General features: G+C 47.2%; 2 protein-coding genes across 3 annotated transcripts in view; one reads left to right on the forward strand and one right to left on the reverse strand.

Annotated features, from left to right (window-relative positions):
* The window catches only part of SLC35A1 (solute carrier family 35 member A1), a 416,391-nt gene that overhangs the window by 240,748 nt on the left and 157,086 nt on the right, over positions 1-18,557 (forward strand). The gene's annotated exons all lie outside the window — the stretch shown is intronic.
* Positions 14,542-18,557, reverse strand: part of RARS2 (arginyl-tRNA synthetase 2, mitochondrial) — a 286,247-nt gene continuing 282,231 nt past the window's right edge. For both annotated transcript variants that reach the window (XM_078648190.1, XM_078648191.1), the window contains one exon: positions 14,542-17,047. In XM_078648190.1, the coding sequence (XP_078504316.1) occupies positions 16,961-17,047 (87 nt within the window). In that variant the 3' untranslated portion in view covers positions 14,542-16,960. The remainder of the gene's footprint in view (positions 17,048-18,557) is intronic.

Here is an 18,557-nt window from a genome sequence, read left to right on the forward strand (position 1 = left end):
TTGCACAACAGATTGTCAAACCTGAGCTTGGCTCCAAAAAATGTCCACTACTGGCTTTCCCAAAGGTAATTTTTGTTGTTTTGTTGTTTTTGCCTACACAAAATGTAATTGACATTGAAGTAGAAATCTGAAAACCGATTACATATTCAATTAACTGAATATTAATCCACCTAACATGATTTAGAGGCATAATGCAACAGAGTAAGAATCACATCCCCTTCAAAATATGGCAATGGTCCCTCCAGAACCACCCAAACCGGAGTAGAACTACTCCAATATACACATTTATATAGCCCTTCCCACCACTAAACATTAGTGGCTCCTTGCCACTTCTAGGTGGCAGCTGCATAACATACTCTGACTACGTGTATAATGCCCATTCTTAAGGGTTGCAACACTACTTTTCCTGTGTGAAATCCAGAGTATACTGCATTGATCTAGTGCCATCTACCCATGAGTATATACTACAGCCTATGGAAAATTGCACCCCTCTCATCAGGACACTTGCTAAGCTCTATATTCTATGTGGTTTAAACTGTATGACAGACCAGTCCAGACATGGTTAGCTATGTCCCTACATGACCAGGTGCATGCTTACATTTTACATCTACGTACGCCTACACACGCTGGCTACAAAGCTGGTTGAGCATGTATGCATGCAGGGCCGGCACTAGGCATGGGCAGTGTGGGAGGCTGCCCAGGGCCCCGTAGTCAGCCAGTGAGACTACGGCATGAAAGGTGACACTGTGCAAAGTGCACCACCTTAGCAGGCCCCCCTCCCCTGGCCTCACTGCTAAGCTGTAGCAAGGAGAATCCAAGGGGAGGTTCTCCCCCCCCCCACCCCCCCCACCCCATTCCCAGTTGCAAAAGACACGTTCCTCATGTTTGTCCGGCAATTAGGGATCCACCCCCCAACCATTGTGCAGGCACAGCAGGATGGCAACCCTCACACCTTCAGCCCTTAATGAGCTGTTAGGAGGTGCTTGTATGTGGCTGAGAGAAGGGCCTGCAGCTACAGGGGCATCTATTCAGAAGCAAACATCCCTTAATGCGTCATGGCTATGCAATATATAGGGGCCTCACACATTCCCTTTTTGCCCAGGGCCCCTGAAATCCTAGAACCGGCCCTGCATGCATACATGCATAACACATGAACACTTCCCGTATAGGTCCACCATCACCACCAAGTCCACCACCTCCATATCCTCCATCTCCACCACCAAGTCCACCACCTCCATATCTTCCATCTCCACCACCATGTCCACCACCACCACGTCCTCCACCACCACCATGTCCTCCAGCACCACGTCTCCCCCCACCACCACCCGTAAAAGGTAAAGTGTAACTGGAGGGCAGGGGTAATAGGAGTGTTAACCTCGGCTGTACATGGAACATTTAAGGATGCATTTGGTGCGAGAAGATGGGAATAGGGGCTAGAGGTAGTACATCAGTCCCAAGGTACATTTTGAAGAGGCACAATGTCACAGGGGCTCCTGTAAAAGCACTTTCCGCATCTCTACCTCACAGTGGCATACCTGTAGGAGCCACTCGCTCAAAACAAATATTGGTATAGCCAATCGGTCTCGCCTTGGGGACCTTATAAGTGTTTAGGCATGCAACACTTGATGCTGTTGCACCAAGGATATTGTGCTGGATAACTAAACACTTATAAGGTCCCAAAGGCGAGACCTATTGGCTATGCCAATGCTTGTGTTACCATACAAGGGCACAGAGCCGCCCATTGCTCACCATTGGTTGGGTTCATTTTTACTCTCCTTGGCTTGCTTCTTATTAGTCAGTCCGTAGACTTTCTTCGTGTGTTTGTCCCTCCCCTGGAGCATGGGCACATTACTTGTGTCCCGCCACTGCTCACTTTTTCAGGTTATATTTTTTCTTTTTGTTTTAACACTCAACAAGAGTGCATGTGTTTTCCAGATATTTCCCTCTTGTACTCCATCCCCCCAATGTTTTCCTCCCACAATCCCATCCATTGTCTGAAAGCTTGCCACCTAGCCCCTCCTAAACACTCTCTGTTGTCAATATGTTTTGCCACAAACCCAACCCACCTACTTTCTTTTGTCTGTCTGTCCCCACCTCTCCTACCCACTCTTGGTTGTCTGTGTGCTGTCATCACCCCTTCCACTGAACCTCCGTTGCCCATCTGCTTGCCCCCATCGCCAACCCTTTGCTGTCCATCTGCTTAAACTACCACCCACTCTTTTATTTGTCGGCTTGCTCATAGCCCCTTCGACCCATCCTCCGCTGTTCCTGTGCTCTCCTCTGCCATGTTCTTCTCTCCCTCACTCTGTGCTGCCTCAGACTAGCACACAATGCAGCCAGCACTGCCCTTTTTTTAAAACCCATTAGCACTGGCCATATCATAGCACTTAAAAAAAATGTTTTTAGCCATGTTGCCCAGTACTCGCGCTGCTGTAAAAGCATGGCTGCAAAACATTGGTAAAGCCAATTGGTAAAGCTAATTGCTCCTGTAGGCAAGACCTCTTGGCTATGCATTGCTTGTTCGGAAATTCTTATTGCTGCTTACACTGGTACAATTGTAAAATTAAAAAGAGAACCTAAAAAGCTAAATATTGGCCCACCTCCTAAATTACCCCAGGGTTGTATGGTCAAGATGGTAACTCTTGTGATACATGTGATGTCGGACCCAGATGAGTTCCGGGTGCTCAATCTTCAACCACTGCTGCACAGGCTGCAACGTGATATTCGGCACTGGAAGACTCTGCCACTCACCCCACTTGGTAAGGCGGCTCTTTTCCAAATGATGGCGTTGCCTTGATTCTTATATGACCTTCACTTCACGCCATATCGTGTGCCGGACTCCTACTTCAAGGCACTAAACTCCGAAGTTACTAATCTCTGAGACAATAAACCTGCGAAGATAGCCATGTGTAAACACGTTAGGAGCTGGTATGACGGCGGCATTGATCTGCACGATATGCGTGCGTCCTATTGGGTCTCACAACTGATGACAGTCAATCAATGGCTCCATGTGCCTGATACAGACCCAGCATTTCGTTTAGATAAGGTGGCCCTAGGAACTGGGGGAATGAATAGGATACTATACAATTAGAGGAAAACGAAGGGGCTCGCTGGGCCGACCTGCCACACGCTTCATGTCTGGCACGGAGCAACACGACACCTCGGGTGGGCCGATAAGCTTACGTAGCACACCCCACTGTGGGACGCTGGTAGATTGAGTACCCTGGGAAACAGTAAAGGGTTTACGAAATGGGACTTGACCGGAATCTCCAGGACAGGGGACCTGTGGAAGAAGGGCAAGGTGGTCACCTTTACTTACCTGCAGGAACACTATGAGTTGGCCCCTGGGTAGCGGTTTTGATACTTGCAGGTGAAACACGCACTAGAAACAACACTTCCAGCGACAGACATGCTTCCTGAATCGTCCCCCTTAGAGGACCGACTACTGACTGACTTTTTTCACAAAAAAAGCAATCTCCCATACGTACCGGAAAATCATTAATAACCTGACAGACCCCCTGACGCGACTACGAGTGACTTGGCAGGTGGAGGTTGGGGACATAGACGACTCAGACTGGCAGGACGCCATAGCATCACCTCGGGAGGTAGCGATCTCCTCCAAACTGCGACTCATACAACTAAAAATACTACATAGGACCTTCTGTACAAGAGTGACTCTGCATAAGATTGGCAGAACATCGGACCAGTAGTGCTTACACAACTTTGAAGAAGTGAGCACATTCTATCACACTTTTTCGGAGTGTCCGGGGATCACATCGTATTGGAAAGTAGTAATGGACACCATCACAGAAGTTAGTGGAAGCAAAGTTCCGCTCTCTCCCAAGTGCTGCCTGTTAAACATATGGGAGCCTACAGACTTCAACCATGTAGACAGACAATGGGCAATAACGGGGATGATGGTATCAAAACGGAACATAGTTCGGTACTGGGGATCAGCGCAGACCCCAACTATGACAGGCTGGTGTAACAATATGGATATGATCATGCTTGCTGAAGAAACTATGTATTTCCATAGGGGGTGTCCCAGGAAATGGGGGAGAGTATGGGGCAAAGGGAATGGATACAGCGGTTATATGTGTACTCTCCCCGGTCATAGACCATGAATCGGACGATGAGATGTAGTAAATACGAATGTGTAATTTGTCCATCACTATACACTGTGATGCCCAATGAGAAATTCTCTCAAAGTATTATCTCTATATGGAATGTTTTGCACATTTTGTGCTAAATACAATTAAATGTTTCAACAACAAAAAAGCTAAATATGTTCACATGGCTGTTGAAGCTGTGGCATCCTTCCTCTGGACTGCTATTTTCTGGTCTGCCCTGTTTAGTTATCCCCATTTCAAGTGATCTTAGGAACCTGGAATTCCCCTAGAGGTGCTCCACAACTCTATGATGTTCACCAGCCAAGCGTCCAAAGTGTGCCCTCCATCCATAGTTGTGGGTCCACTGTCACCTCATACCAGGCTTTGGGGTGACTGAGGTCTGATGACCTCGTTCAAGACTACAAGTCTTTTCAGTTTTTTTTTTATCCCTGGTAATTAAGGGGCTACCAACCTATATGCTGGAAAATCCCTGTGGTCCCTCATAACTGGTATCTTTCTCCCCTCATCTCTGTTATATACTTTGAGATGTTCAACGTTCTATGTGTGCTGTACACCTGGGAGATGGTGTTGAGTGAATGGTAACCTGTGGAAGGGGTGGAGTACCAAATATTGCTTCCTGCCCAAGTTGTCTTCCCCCTTTGTTGTAAATTTTTTAACTTGCCTATACATTGTCCTGGAGTCCTGCAACAAAATTCCTGTAGGTGTTAGGGCAGCTGAGGTATCGTTCAGCTGTGCCTCTGCTGTCCAGATTCTACATGTCTCTGTACTGCTGACCCTTTGCCTGCTTTTTGTGTTGTACTCTGTGACACCTACTAACAGGGAGGCCTTCACAAAGAACCTGATTATATCTGATAAAGACTTCTAGCCGCCGATGCTTTGCCTAGGATTCAGACTAGATCCAGAAAAGTTTTACTGACGTCAGTTCATTTCTTTCCATGCCAGGCCAGTCAATGCAGATCTGGAGAAGAGCTACCCTCAGTTTTTGACTGACGTTTTTTCAACCCTTGTGTCAAAGATTATTGAAACATTGTCTCCTGGTGTGGCAGGGATGTCCACTGGAAGCCTGGTTTCAAGCTCATGCCCCCCCGTTATCAGCAAATATCAAGATCCACACCTCATCTGCCTTTGGTGCCTCGAGCTCGACCATGACCTGCGTCAATTTTTGCGCCATGGACCCCAATGCCTTGAGGGAGGTCCCTCAAACTTGTTGCTGCTCGACGTGAAAAACCACGACGGGCTCAATCCCAGGTTGAGAGGACTTCCCAGGATCAGTTGCGGTGCCACTCAAATCGCTCTTAGTCGAAGTGTTCCAGGCTTTTGGTTAGGTTCTACAAAAGGAAGAACAACAAGAAGTTGAAGAGATCTTAGACTGAGCCCCATCCGTCAGTCATCACATGAGATGCGAGAGCTTCGGCATTTGAGGGCTGGCTCCGCGATTAAGTTTGCATCTGATCTGTCTCCATGAGTTTCCAAGAGCCGGAGCGACCCATGACTAACTCTGTGAATTTTATGTGAAATTCATATTTGGGTAACCGGTCCCCGCTGGAGCACCTTTGGACCCTGTGGCTTCGAGAGGGTCCTAAACTGGGCTTCCTACAATCTTCCCCAGCTCTGGCTCCACTGCCGACATCTTCTGCACTCACTATGGAGCTGGATGGACATCATCCAATGCCTATTCCAGTACAGACTGGGGGCATACCTCCCAGATCACAGCCTGTACCCTATTCCTATGGGGTAGGACTAGGTCAGGTAGCCAGAGGTCATGCCAGTCCACAGCGCCCCCAGCAGCCGCAGCCTTCAAGCACCTTAAATTTGCCCTCTGACGATCATGGGCTACTAGTGGGAGGCAGGATGTGTTATCACTTTGTGGGGTGTGGGGGTGTGCGGGCCGGAATAACAGGCGTGGAGGCCGTATGTAGTGTGCTATGGTTAGCAAGTATTTATTGGATACAGAGGAAATCAAATCCTTGGGCACAGGGTCCAGGTACACGGTTTGTTGGTCCTGTTCCGGGTCCTCGAGAGGGGGTCCGAAGAGGGGAACACAGGTAGGTCTTCCTCCACCGGGCTGGGGATCTCCTTCCTGTTGGCGGGCGTTGGGGTGACCCTCGGAGGTAAGTGAGAAAGACACAGGGCGGTTAGTTCCAAAGCACACGGAACTTAGAAGACCGTTACCGGCACCAGGAGTGTAGGGACGGAAATAGACGGTGGGGGAGAAGAACAGGGTAGGGTAAGATGGGAAAGAAAAGGGAGGGGTCGGGATAGAGTGGATTGTCGTGAAGGAAGGGGGGGGTTGAATATGTATCATACAGTGTGGGGGTGACTATTTTACACAGTGCAAGTGCGCGTGCTGTCTGTACAAGAATTACACTATTTACACTATTTACACAAGGAGGGGTAAACACGGAGAATGATAACGGATTACTCACGTGCCCCGCCGTAACTCTCATCCGAGTTACGGCCGCTTTCCAGCCTCCTCCTGAGGATGCCACCAATCCTCGCACCACAGTTCTTCCTCTTCTTCGCTCTCTCCTCGCGTCTGCTCTCCTACAACCTCCGTCGCTGATCCTTCGCGTCTCGCCAACTCCTGCCACGAGTCCACCGCTGGGGATCCCTCCTCCTCTGTGTTGCCGGTCTTTATATGATCCCCTCGGGTCGCTGAGGAAAGGCTTCCGGGGTCACGCAGGGTCACTTCCGGTCCTTTAGTAGCCGTTGCACTTCCGGGGTCATTCCAGGTCGTTTCCGGTCCGCTGGGCGCCGGTGATGCTGTCGGTACCTGCAGGGAGACAGAGAGAGGTGTAGCCGGTTTGGGCGGCAGGTTAGTGCTGTCGCCCCTATGGGCGTTCGTACGAGGTCGCTGCAACCTGGAGGTAGGCTTTGACCCTTCACACACTTGCACCACCGGAGGTCGGTATTATCAGACTGCTGGTTTCTCCTGATTGCCCAAAGGGGGTATTCGTCCCTTTGTGACTACACCTCCACCCATGCCACCTACTATCAACAAGTTGATGGAGGACCACTTTTCATTACTCCGCTAGGAAGGGCAGGCTCTCTTGACCAAGGGAGCTGTAGAGAGTATGTCTGCATCAGAAGTAGTTTGTGGTTGTTATTTCCGCTACTTTCTAGTGCTCAAAAAGTACAGAGGCCTTCTTCCTATCCTAGACATATGTCCTTGATTTCTTCCTGAAAAAGGAGAAATTCAAAATGCTCAAGTCCTGTCTGTCCTACACCCTGGAAACTGGATGGTAGTGTTAAGACTTGACCTGCGATTCACAGTGGGCTGCAAGCACTTTCACTTTGTCGTGCTCCGATTTGGCCTTTCGAGCGCCCATCAGAGGTTCTCCAAGGTGATGGTGCTGGTTGTAGCTCATCTGCGAAGATCAAGGGTTCCTAACTTCCCCCATCTCAACACCTGGCTGTTGAAGGTAGGCTCGCACCAGGGGCTCGTCTTCCATCTCCAGACTACGGCAGACCTCCTGCACTCACTGGGGTTCACTAGCAACATGCTGAAGTCATGCCTCATCCTTTCTCAGATGTTCCCTTTGATCTGAGCCATTCTGGACACTGCAGTTGTATGCTTATCTTCCCGAGCGGCAAGTCCAGGATATTCAGGCTATGATACCAATGTTTCAGCCTCATGGCCCCCTGCATCCTGATTGTAATGCATGAACATTGACATTTGCGGGCACTGCAGTGGTGGTTGACGAACTGAGATTTGGTCAGCGGCAGACTCTTCTCCCTTCCCCAACCATATCTGACAGTAGTGATAAACGCGTCGCTCCTGGGCTGGGAGGAAAACTGGGAAAGGTGGCGATCAGAGCACTCTGGTCTCCAGCAATATTCCAGACTCCACATCAACTTGTTGAAGCTCCGAGCAATCTGAAAGCCTTTCTACCCTCCGTCAAGAAAAGGCTTGTGCAGGTGTTCACAGACAACCTCATCGCCATGTTGTACTGAAACAAACAGGGTGGGGTGGAGTTGTGGACCCTCTGTCAGTGGCCATGCACTCCTGGACATTGAAACGTCCGGGAATTTCCCTGCTGGTTTAACACCTGGCAGGCTCTTTAATTGCCAGAGTGGACTAACTCAACTGACAATGCTAAGCAGATCACGGGTGGCGTTTCCAACCACCCAAGGTGTTTCAATATCCTGCAGCAGTGGGGAGAGCCTTGGTTAGATCTGCTCACCACCACACAGAATGCACAATTAGTTCCGCACACTGGAGTTTTCAAAGCAGCTCTTGTTCAGAGACACTTAATCTTGAGTGGCCTCCTGTATGCCTATCCGCCACTACCACTCCTGCCTCGGAGTTCTAAGGAAGATCAGGAACGACTGGGCTCCAGTCATCCTTGTGGCTATGGACTTGGCTCGAGAGTCTGGTGTCCCGAGCTGTTGAGAAAGGCCATTGGTCCTCAGATCAGGCTGTCCCTTCGGGAGGATCTCCTGTCCCAGCAGCAGGGGAAAGTTTTCCACTGGAACCTGTCAGCACTTTTCCTTCCTGCGTGGAGATTGTGCGGTGACAGCTGACATCTTTAGACTTTCCACCCGAAGTCTGCAATGTTATTTTAGCAGCCTGGCGCCTGTCCACCAAGTTGGTAGTTGAAAAACAGGTTGACCCTTTATTTGCACCTCTTTCCCAAATTATTTTGTTTATCCTGATCCAGCAGGGCTCTGCATTAGGCACGTTGAAGGGTTATTTGCCTGCTACATTTGCGGCTATCAGATCAGCGTTCCCTTTTCAAGTCCCCTTATGTACATGGGTTCCTTAAAGGCCTTCAGCATGTTTTCTCCAGCTCCCTTCATTATACCTCAATTGGGCGTAAATTTGGTGCTTAGCTTTCTGATGTGCACTCCCTTTGAGTCGCAGCATAGCTATCTTCCCGGGCTTCTCACCTTCAAGATGGCCTTTCTGGTGGAAATTACATCTGCCCGGGGGTCAGTGAACTGCAGGTGCTGTAATCTCAGCTTCCATACATTTGTATATTCCCGACCAAACTGGTTCTTTGGACTAGAGTATCGTTCTTACTGAAGGGAGGCACCTCATTCCACACTGGCCAGTCCAATTCCTTGCCTACCTTTTACGCTCCGTCTCATCCCTCTACAGAAGAGAGACTCCACCCGCTGGGCCAGAAAAAAAGTGTTGCAGTTCTTCCATGACTGCACATGTCCGTTCCAGGTGGATGATCAACTCTTCACGCAGTATGTCGGAGCCCAAAAAGGGAAGGAAGTGCAAAAAAAAAACATCTCCTGATGGATTGTGTTCAGCATTAAGATCAGCTACGCACTGGCCAAGAAGCAACCCCCTGGAGGGCTTGATTGCTCACTACACCAGAGCACAGGATGCAAACACTGTGTTAGCACGTGGAGTTCCCGTCCAGGACATCTGTCAGGCTGCAGTGTGGGCTTCGTTGAACAAGTTCACCAAGCACTACTGTCTGGACAGTCAAGTCGGTTGGGATGGACACACTTTGCCTGTTCGGTCCTGTATGACTTTGTAGTCTAAATCAGATTTGCGGACCCTCCTCTGGTGAGGTATTGCTCGGGTATCTATTCTAAGGTAAGGATTCTGCAGCTAGAAGTCTCTATCAGATGAACAAGATACGTACCTTCGGTAATGCATTAGCTGGTACAGAATAAAGCCACAGATTCCTTAGTAACCCATCCATGGTCCCTGCTCGGCGAACGGATTTTAGATGTAGCATTGTCTCCTTTTAAGGGCTCTTGATTCACACATCAGTGGTCAGTGTTCCTAGTGGCTCCTAGCTTCTGGCATGGTAAGTCGCAAAAAGAAACTGATGTCAGCGTGATGGGGTGGTGCTTATATAAGCACCAAGCACGTCACTTTCAGCACAGTCAATGCCAGCGATGCCACACGGAGCTATACAACACCACCTACCGGCACACAGGGGTACTGCTCATGAACATTTTCCAGATACAGTTGGGCGCCTGGGGAAAATTCTAAGGTGAGGACTCTGAGGCTTTAGTCTCTACCAGTTAAGTCGTTACCAAAAGTAAGTAACTTGTTCATCAAACCCAGTCCACATTTGTCCCACCCTGGCACCCAGAAAGTCTGGAAAGATGCTACTAGACCTGTTTGGGAGATGGTGAAGACATCAAACCAAGCTTGAACTTTGGTTAGCTCCTAGAGCACGCGAAGCACTGACTTCATCCACTATGCAATTGTGTGTTTCTGATTCATGTAGATTGGAACCAGCAACAAAAGGGTTGCACAAGACAAAGTGCCAGGCAACATGGAATAAAAGTTGTTCTGTGGGAACAGGATATCTGATGGAGAATACTAGCTGCAGATTCCTTACCATATACCTAAGAAGAGGCAGCCTCTTGTGCAATGGTGGTGCATATGGCGGCTAAGGCAGTCAAGACTAATTTCTTGACCAAAGGTGCTTCAGCTGGGAGTCTCCCTTTCTAACCCTGCTACCCTTCAATGAAGCCCTTACAGATGTCCTACTCAGAACCTGGCCCAAGCCCTGCACAGAGTCTCCTGCCTCCATTACCCTTCTCCTGGGGACCCCAGTTTCCTTACGCAAGCCTTCACATCCAGGGTTAACCCCAGCATGTTCCCTGCCACTCCACCGGATAGGGAATCCAAAAGGCTGCAAAACTTTGGCAAGAGCATGTTCTCTTCTGCCAGCCTAGCACTGCGGTTGGTGAACACTGCATGCCTATTGGGCTGTTATTCCCATACAATATGGGACTCTGTTGCACAATTGCTGCCTATGGCCTCAAAGTACACCGATTCATATTTACCCAGGCTATTGGGCAAGATGCAGCTAAGTTCATCATAAGATGTGGGCTCGACATGTTCGAGACATTGGGCAGACTATTTCATTGTTGGTGGCCTTGCCGCCCTTGCCTGGCTGAGTACACTTGACTTTTCAGAGGATGTCCAGACTTCCCTCATGGACATGCCCTTTATTGGCTCTTGCCTTTGGGAGAGAAGGCGTATTCAGCGCTGGAGCGCTTTAAGGGCAGCAGAGCTACGGCCAGGTCCTCGCACTTATATATGGCCTCTCGCCAACCCCAAACCACCTTCTGCCCCACTCAGGACCACAGAAGGGGTTTTCAGCTGCACTCATTCCCTCTTAGACTTTTCATGGCCAAGGGCGTGGGTCCTATAGAAAATGTGAGACTGGCAGCCAGAGGTTGTGTCAGTCCTTACACCCCCAATCCCCGAACCCCCCCCCCCCCCCCCCCCCCAAAGCAGACACTGCTTCCAAGCCACTTTAGTTTGCTCTCTGGCCATCATGGGCAGCCAGTGGGAAGCAGGATAAGCCATCACATGCCCCACTTGAGGTCTGTGATTTCGGACTGCTGTGTCCAAAAGGGCTACTCTCTGCCCTCTGTGACTATCCTTCCACCTACGGTCCTTCCCACTTACCATCTGCTGATGGAGGACCATATCTGCTTGCTCCGTCAAGATGTCTAGGCTCTCTTGTCAAGAGAGACATAGAGTGGGTGCCTGTATCACAAATAGGTTGTGGTTGCTATTCCTACTACTTTCTGGTGCCAAAGAAGGAAGGAGGACTTCGTCCTATCATAGACATATGTCTTCACAACCTCTTCCTGAGAAAGGAGAAGTTCAAATTGCTCACGCCTACCCAAGCACTGTCTGCCCGGGAGACAGGATGACAGCATTGGATTTGCAGGACGCATATTTCCACATCCCCATACTGCCTGCTGGCTACTCATGCCTGTTGGCATATGCTGGCTCTGCAGTGTGACCTGAAGGCCCAGTGGGCACAGCTTCAGGGGAATCTCTATCATGGTCCAGATTTCAGAGGGAACTGCAAGAGATCTGCAGTGGTGGCTAACGGACCGCGATTGGGTTGGTAGTAGACCCCCCTCTCTTCCCCAACCAGATTGGACTGTAATGACAGATGTCATTCCTGTGCTTGAGTGGCAATCGGGTGAGGTTGAGATCAGAGGACTCATCTTCAGTGGAGTCCGAGCTCCTTATCAACCTGTTGGAGCTTCCGGCGATTCGCTTGATGTTGAAAGCCCTTCTTAGATCAGGGAAAGACTGGTGCAGGTGCTCACAAACACCACCATGTGGTACTGCAATAAACATGGCAGGGTGGGACCATGGATCCTCTGTCATGAGGATTTGCATCTCTGGACGTGGCTAGAATGTTACAGCATTTCCCTGGGGGTTCATTACCTGGCGGGCTCCCTCCATACAAGAGCAGTTAAACTCAGATTTACAATAACTGGCGCATCCCTGCATATCAGCAGGGATGCGGCAGTTATTGTGCATCACGGCAGACACCTCTTGTGACACCATCGCTCATCATGGGGCAAGAATAGACAGATGCGTGATGCATCTGCTGCCGTAGAGGTGACGCATTGCTTGAGTCGCTGGAGTCGCGTCGCAAGCATGACGTAGCTCCAGCAAGTCTCGGGATGCCCCTATGCCTTACATGCTGCATCAATCCTTACCCCGCAGCTTGGCGCCTGCTTTGCGCTGCCGCTGCGTCACTAAAGTGACGCAACGGCGGCGCAAATGTGGCAGACGGGGCTTGTAAATCTGCCCCTACGGGAGGTTCCACAGCTATATGTTTTATTGTATGGCTTACATATGACAGCACTTAGCAGGATCCATACCTGTTCTAAACGACTCTTTGGGTAACTCTGTCATGAAAAACAATGCAAATAAGATGTCAGACAATGTAAAGAATAGCATCAAAAAAGAGAGATGACTAAGTTGCTAGATGTGGGAGTCATTGAGCTTGACACCTTGTGCCAATCGAGGTTTCAATGCTGTGACCAAGACTGGGGCCCTGTTTATTCTTTTAGCTGATGAGCATGTTCACGAGTTGGTCCCTCTAATTCCTTAGCACACTTTGGTAGCTGCAGCAGACCTAGTTAGGTTAATATGCCTCATAATCTAATGAACATACTGAATGTTATTTAACATATGTAAACCGTGGTCCCATCTGCTCCGGGGCAAGCATTTTCAGAGCCTTAAGCAAAATGGAATTTCACCCTTTGGATGCTCCCTGTCATTTTGCCCCAAGGCTATGTATGGGGACATTTGTTACAATTTGGCACTTGCTTGTGCTGTTAATTTGAAGCAGCTCTCTGCAGAGGCTTTGCTGTAGCATCAGCCTTAGAACCATTGCACAAATAACACTCACATGTTTATAATATGAATCATAATCTCTGCAGGCTACCACATCATTATCCTCCTCCCCAGGAGGAACAAAAGAAAAATGATCGTACATTGTGATAGCTTCTTCAGCATTGCACAAACTCACTGTACATTTTCTCATAACAACACTTCAACATGAAGGGAGTGAAATTTTGACAGATGGGATATGCTATCTGTTGAATGCCGCAAATAGAAATTACTCTCTTTCCACACCCATACAATGCTTCAGCGTGTGGCCCATCCAGTGTGCGTGAAGATAAAGACAATACAAGTCAAATAAAGAGCGATTTGTTTATTCATGTACTTACAACATGTAATTGAAACATACCATTGCATCTTTATTTTTCAAGCTCGGTAACATTTCTACTTCTCAGTTTTACTAACTGTCTCCTGCCAGCGATCTAAAGTCTCTATCTAATACATTTTAACTTAAAAAAGTGAATAAAACGTTCAAAAACAACTCATTACTTCCACATTTCTGTATTTACATAAACCAATTAATCATCAAACATTTTACTTTGTTCAGTGCTTATATATAGATAAGAAAATGTACATAAATAAAAGTGACAAGATATTTGAGGGAGGCCAGACTAAAATTGGCATAGTTCAAGGTCTTGCATAGGTGGCTCTGTTCCCCGCATAGGTTGTACAAGGCGAGGATCTCTACTGGTGGAGATGCAAGGCAGTGGACGGCATCAGTGCGCACATAATCTGGGAGTGTCTGTTACTGGGACATACTGGAAGGAGATTTGAGCGAAGCAGGGCACATACACAAGGATTGTGGGGACCCTAAACAGTGTAACTGTGCGCCTTCACAATTTCTAGCCTCTTCCGTATTCGTTCCACAACTGGTCCAATGGTGCGCAGCGGCACTGGTGGTGGCCAATAATGCCTCCTAAGACACTGGAAGAGAAACACCCTTCCGAAGATTGACACCTGGCTCAATGAAATGTTCCTTATTGCCTCTTATGAACGAAATATATATATATTAGAGGATCGCCTCCCCCTCTAGGATAGGATTAGGCGGAACTTTCAACGATCTATATGCTGAATACCGACAGATGTAACTTGAGGGTGAGAACAGGCACCCCCCCTTAAAGGACTGACCATGGCTTACACCGTGATGGACCACAAGGTAGATAGGATTTCTGACTTTTCATCTCATCTTTTCCCTTCTCCCTCTTTCATCTTATATTCATATTAGTTTGTTCCTCTCCATTGAACAAGGAGCGTATGGCAGGGGGAGGAGTCATGTGGGCGCGAGGGACAGCGGGGAAATGGGAGATGTAGTTTCATGAGTCACAGTACACTATGTTTAAAGGATTGTTGCTCTGGTTATTACTAAAGGTGGGCGGAATTGTTGAAGTTTCATTCTACTGAATTACTTTAAAATTCCACTGAATTCAGCCAATGGGCAGGATGTGTACCGCAATGTGCAATGCATACCCCTTGGCGCCTTTACATAAGTAAGTAAGGGCTGCAAGGGGATCCAGATGTCTTATTTAAAAGGCAGGGAGGTTCGGGTACAGAGATGAAAAACAGTGGAGCACTCTGTGATTGAGTCATCCACAGCATCTGACTGGACTGTGCCATGGTGACTCTATCCTTTTGCATCAGGTGATGTATGACTACCATGTGAATTTCCAGGAAGAGACCACAGACACGGATGGAGAAGGCTCTCATTTTGGACTCGGCCCAAGCCCATGAGACAAATTCCTTTGGCCAGAATTAGCATAAGATAAAACTGAGGTAAGGTTAGCTGATATACAGTATGGGAGGCTGCAAGCTGGTCAACACATGAGTGAATGTTACATAGGAATCGTCATAAGGGACAGTGGGTCACCACTGGGTATTTGGCTTCTGGGCAGCAGAAGTTGAACCACCAGCAACAGAATCTGTTGCTTTCCAAAGACATGACATTCAGGAAGGAGGAAACCTGCACAATCCGAAACCGACCTCAAGGCATCCCTGCAAGAGATGCCAACAGATTGGGAGAAAGACCTTAAGGAACAAATGGAGAGGTTGAGGAAGAGCTTTATAGAGGCCACACTTATATTCTCATCAGATATCGAGCAGATTATGGCAAAAGCTACAGAAATGTAAGAAAAGATCCCGGAGGCGGCAAAGCCACAGAATCATAGGGCTTCATATGAATACCAGATCCCGTCACTGCAACTAAAATGCAAATATCTCAAAAATAGGTACAAGAGAAACCATATAGTCTGTAATGTCTATTAGTAAGCCAAAGGGAATGCGGTTATTTGGGGTGTATTAGCCTTATAGTCACAAAGATCTACAATTTGAAACAGGCTGAGATGGTGGACATTGAGTGAACATACTGGGTCGCAAAGGGAGCGTTTGCAAAGACAGATGTTCACATTCCAATACAAGAACCTTCATTTTGAGAGGTGTGTCAATGGTAGCTCGCACGACCTTCCAAGACAACTGAAATATCCGTCTGCATGACATGGCAGAGAGCATGCTGTTAGAAAGGATGCCCATGAAAGACAGAGGAACCTAACAAAAGAGGTTTGTATAAGGAGGATTTTTCCTTGTCAGCTGCACTTTCACATCGGCGGTTAACACCATGTGATGTCTTCCAGGCAGTGGTGCCTGGCTCTAAGATGGCGAATGCTGCATGGGCAGACTATGGGATACACACTCCACTCAATCTGATGGATGTGGGCTGTGCACAGATCTGATGTAGAGATTCAGTGTATAGGGCACCTCGAATGGTGCACTCTGCAGCAACAATCAACTGCAATTCTACCCCTTCAGGTCACCATGCTACCATCTTCACCACTGTTAATGGAGATGAGTTAAGACGGGCATTTCCAAATGGCAAAATAAAACAAAAGCAAGGCCCGCCCCCAGAGATGCTCTCAGAAATAGCAACTCCTGACTCTCCTCAAGCATGATTGTTTTAGGGGTACCTACCCCAGTCTAAGGCATAACTGCAGAATCAAACAACCAGCAGTGTGAGCTGATGCAAAGGATGCCTGCCCACTATGCCAGCTGGCCCTGGACAACATCGTTTCAAGCAGTGAAGGTTGTTGATTTCTGTATATGATTACAAACAGAATAATGTAAACAAAACATACATTCATTCAAGTAATCAATTCATGTCACAGTGATTAAGGCACTGGCTTTGGAGTTTAGCAACATTTGTAGTTAATGTCAGGTTGTGTCAATTCTGTTAACAGCACAGCATAGTTGAAAGCTCAAAGTTAAATTAAAGATTGCCTTATTGACTGTTAGGCACTGCACAAATACTGTGGCAGATTAAAAAGATCAAGATCCAAGTGTTCAATGTTATTAATTTTATTATTATTAAAAAGGAATAGTTCTCTTTTTGCTCGACAATCAGTTGCCGAATCTGCAACGATTTGCTGATTGAATTTTTTTTTAATGTGTATTCCACTCGTTTGTTTTAGGAATGGGATTTTGGGAGAGGGTTCATCTGAAAACTAACTTGAGAATTGAATTTTTATGTTCATACTCATCTCCTCATTATAATGACGTCAAAAACACACACAAGGCTTCCAGCTTCTTCATTTTCGAAATGTTCATTGGTTAATGTGACCAGTAAAACCTCAAAAATTGGTGTTAATAAACGGTTAGCACTCTTCAAAAGAATGTTTCCTTTCTCTGTATTTCCACAAAGTTACATTTTAGAAACTGGTGCAATTCCAAGAATTCTCATTCCGTTGCCTAGAACTGAATACACTGTCCTGAAAAGATGAAGTCGTGCCTGAAACAGACAATAAATAGAAAAAAAGACTGTAATTATTCCAATAATGCCAACTTCCTTCCCAAGATATCCATATTCAATGCATTTAACTTGTACCTTAAATGTAATTGAAACAGAATGAAACCTCACTAGCAAACAAGTACATTAATACATTTATCAGCCTTAAAAGAAGTTGTACTTCTCAAAATTGTACTACTGGGCAGGTTATGGGACACTAGCTGTGTTCATGCTATGACAGAAGTAAGTCTACGTTCTCTAATGAAACTACATTAGGTTTCATGTTTTCTTTCCAGTACTTTATTGCACCTACTTACCTAAAAGGTAGCAAGCTGGTAAAACCTTCCACCGCCTAATTACTTTGTATTCTTAACTTTCCTCAAATTCAATATGTTGCCAACACAGCAACCCAAACATCTGTTATACCTAATTATATGGATTGGCGTCTGTCTTTTCCTTACTATTTTTGCACTCTCTCTGCGGGGGGGATATCACAATGCCTGCCCATAACTGCACTGCTCATTTCTCTCTAAAGCATGTAGCATAGCAAAAATTGTCAATTAAGTGTTTATTATCCCACAGTGAATACACTAGAATTATTTGTCCATTTCAAAAGATTATTTCCAAATTGTACACATACATAAAGGTGATCTGCTGATGTGTCCCCACACACATACAGGATATATATCTTACCCAGTGGTCACTATTTATATTTAGGGCCAAGTTTCCATAGGAATGTTTTTGTTTGTTTGCTAATAACTTAATACATGGCCGATGACCAGTGGAGCTGCTTGACAGCTAATGAGGAGTCTGGCCCTGGTTTCCCCCTTGATCGTCACCTACCCAGCCGGACATTGTTCCTCCTCGTCTGCAAATTGAGCAGCGATTCAGAAACAACAGCTGAACGGAATTACACCGAATTTGGCAGAAAGCTCTATCTATACCCAGAAAGCTTGCATTTTGTGACTTGGTGTAAATCCATTCAGTAGTTATTGAGAAGGAAAATGCTACTTACCAGTATGCATCTGTTCTTGGCATGTAGAGCTGCAGATCACTACACATTTGCATTAGATCGCCACCTGGTGTTGGGCTCGGATGATTGCATGTTGTTGTCACCTTGGAAGAAGTCTTTTGTAGTCACGAGATAGGTGACTCCTCCCTTGGACGATAGTGCACATGGGCATCAACTCCATCCTTAGATTGTTTTTCGCCATGATGGGAAATGATGGAGTTAGTAGAAGGGCTCGATTCACAGAATAAACTTAAGACTAAATCCTAAACTTACTACTATTTGGTATTCACAGAATGAACTTACTACTTTCGGCTATGCGGCTTGGAGGCGGAGCTTCTGACTCAGAGGTATGGCTGAAATCTCCACCTCTGGGCCGCAAGCTCCACCCTTTAGCCGGTAGCTCCGCCTCCGGGCCGGAAATTCCGGGCCGTATGCGGACGTAAAGTTAGTAGTCTTAAATCTATTCTGTGAATACCGAAAGTAGCAAGTTCATTCTGTGAA

Source organism: Lissotriton helveticus, chromosome 6 (assembly GCF_964261635.1).
Source record: "Lissotriton helveticus chromosome 6, aLisHel1.1, whole genome shotgun sequence".
NCBI lineage: Eukaryota > Metazoa > Chordata > Amphibia > Caudata > Salamandridae > Lissotriton > Lissotriton helveticus.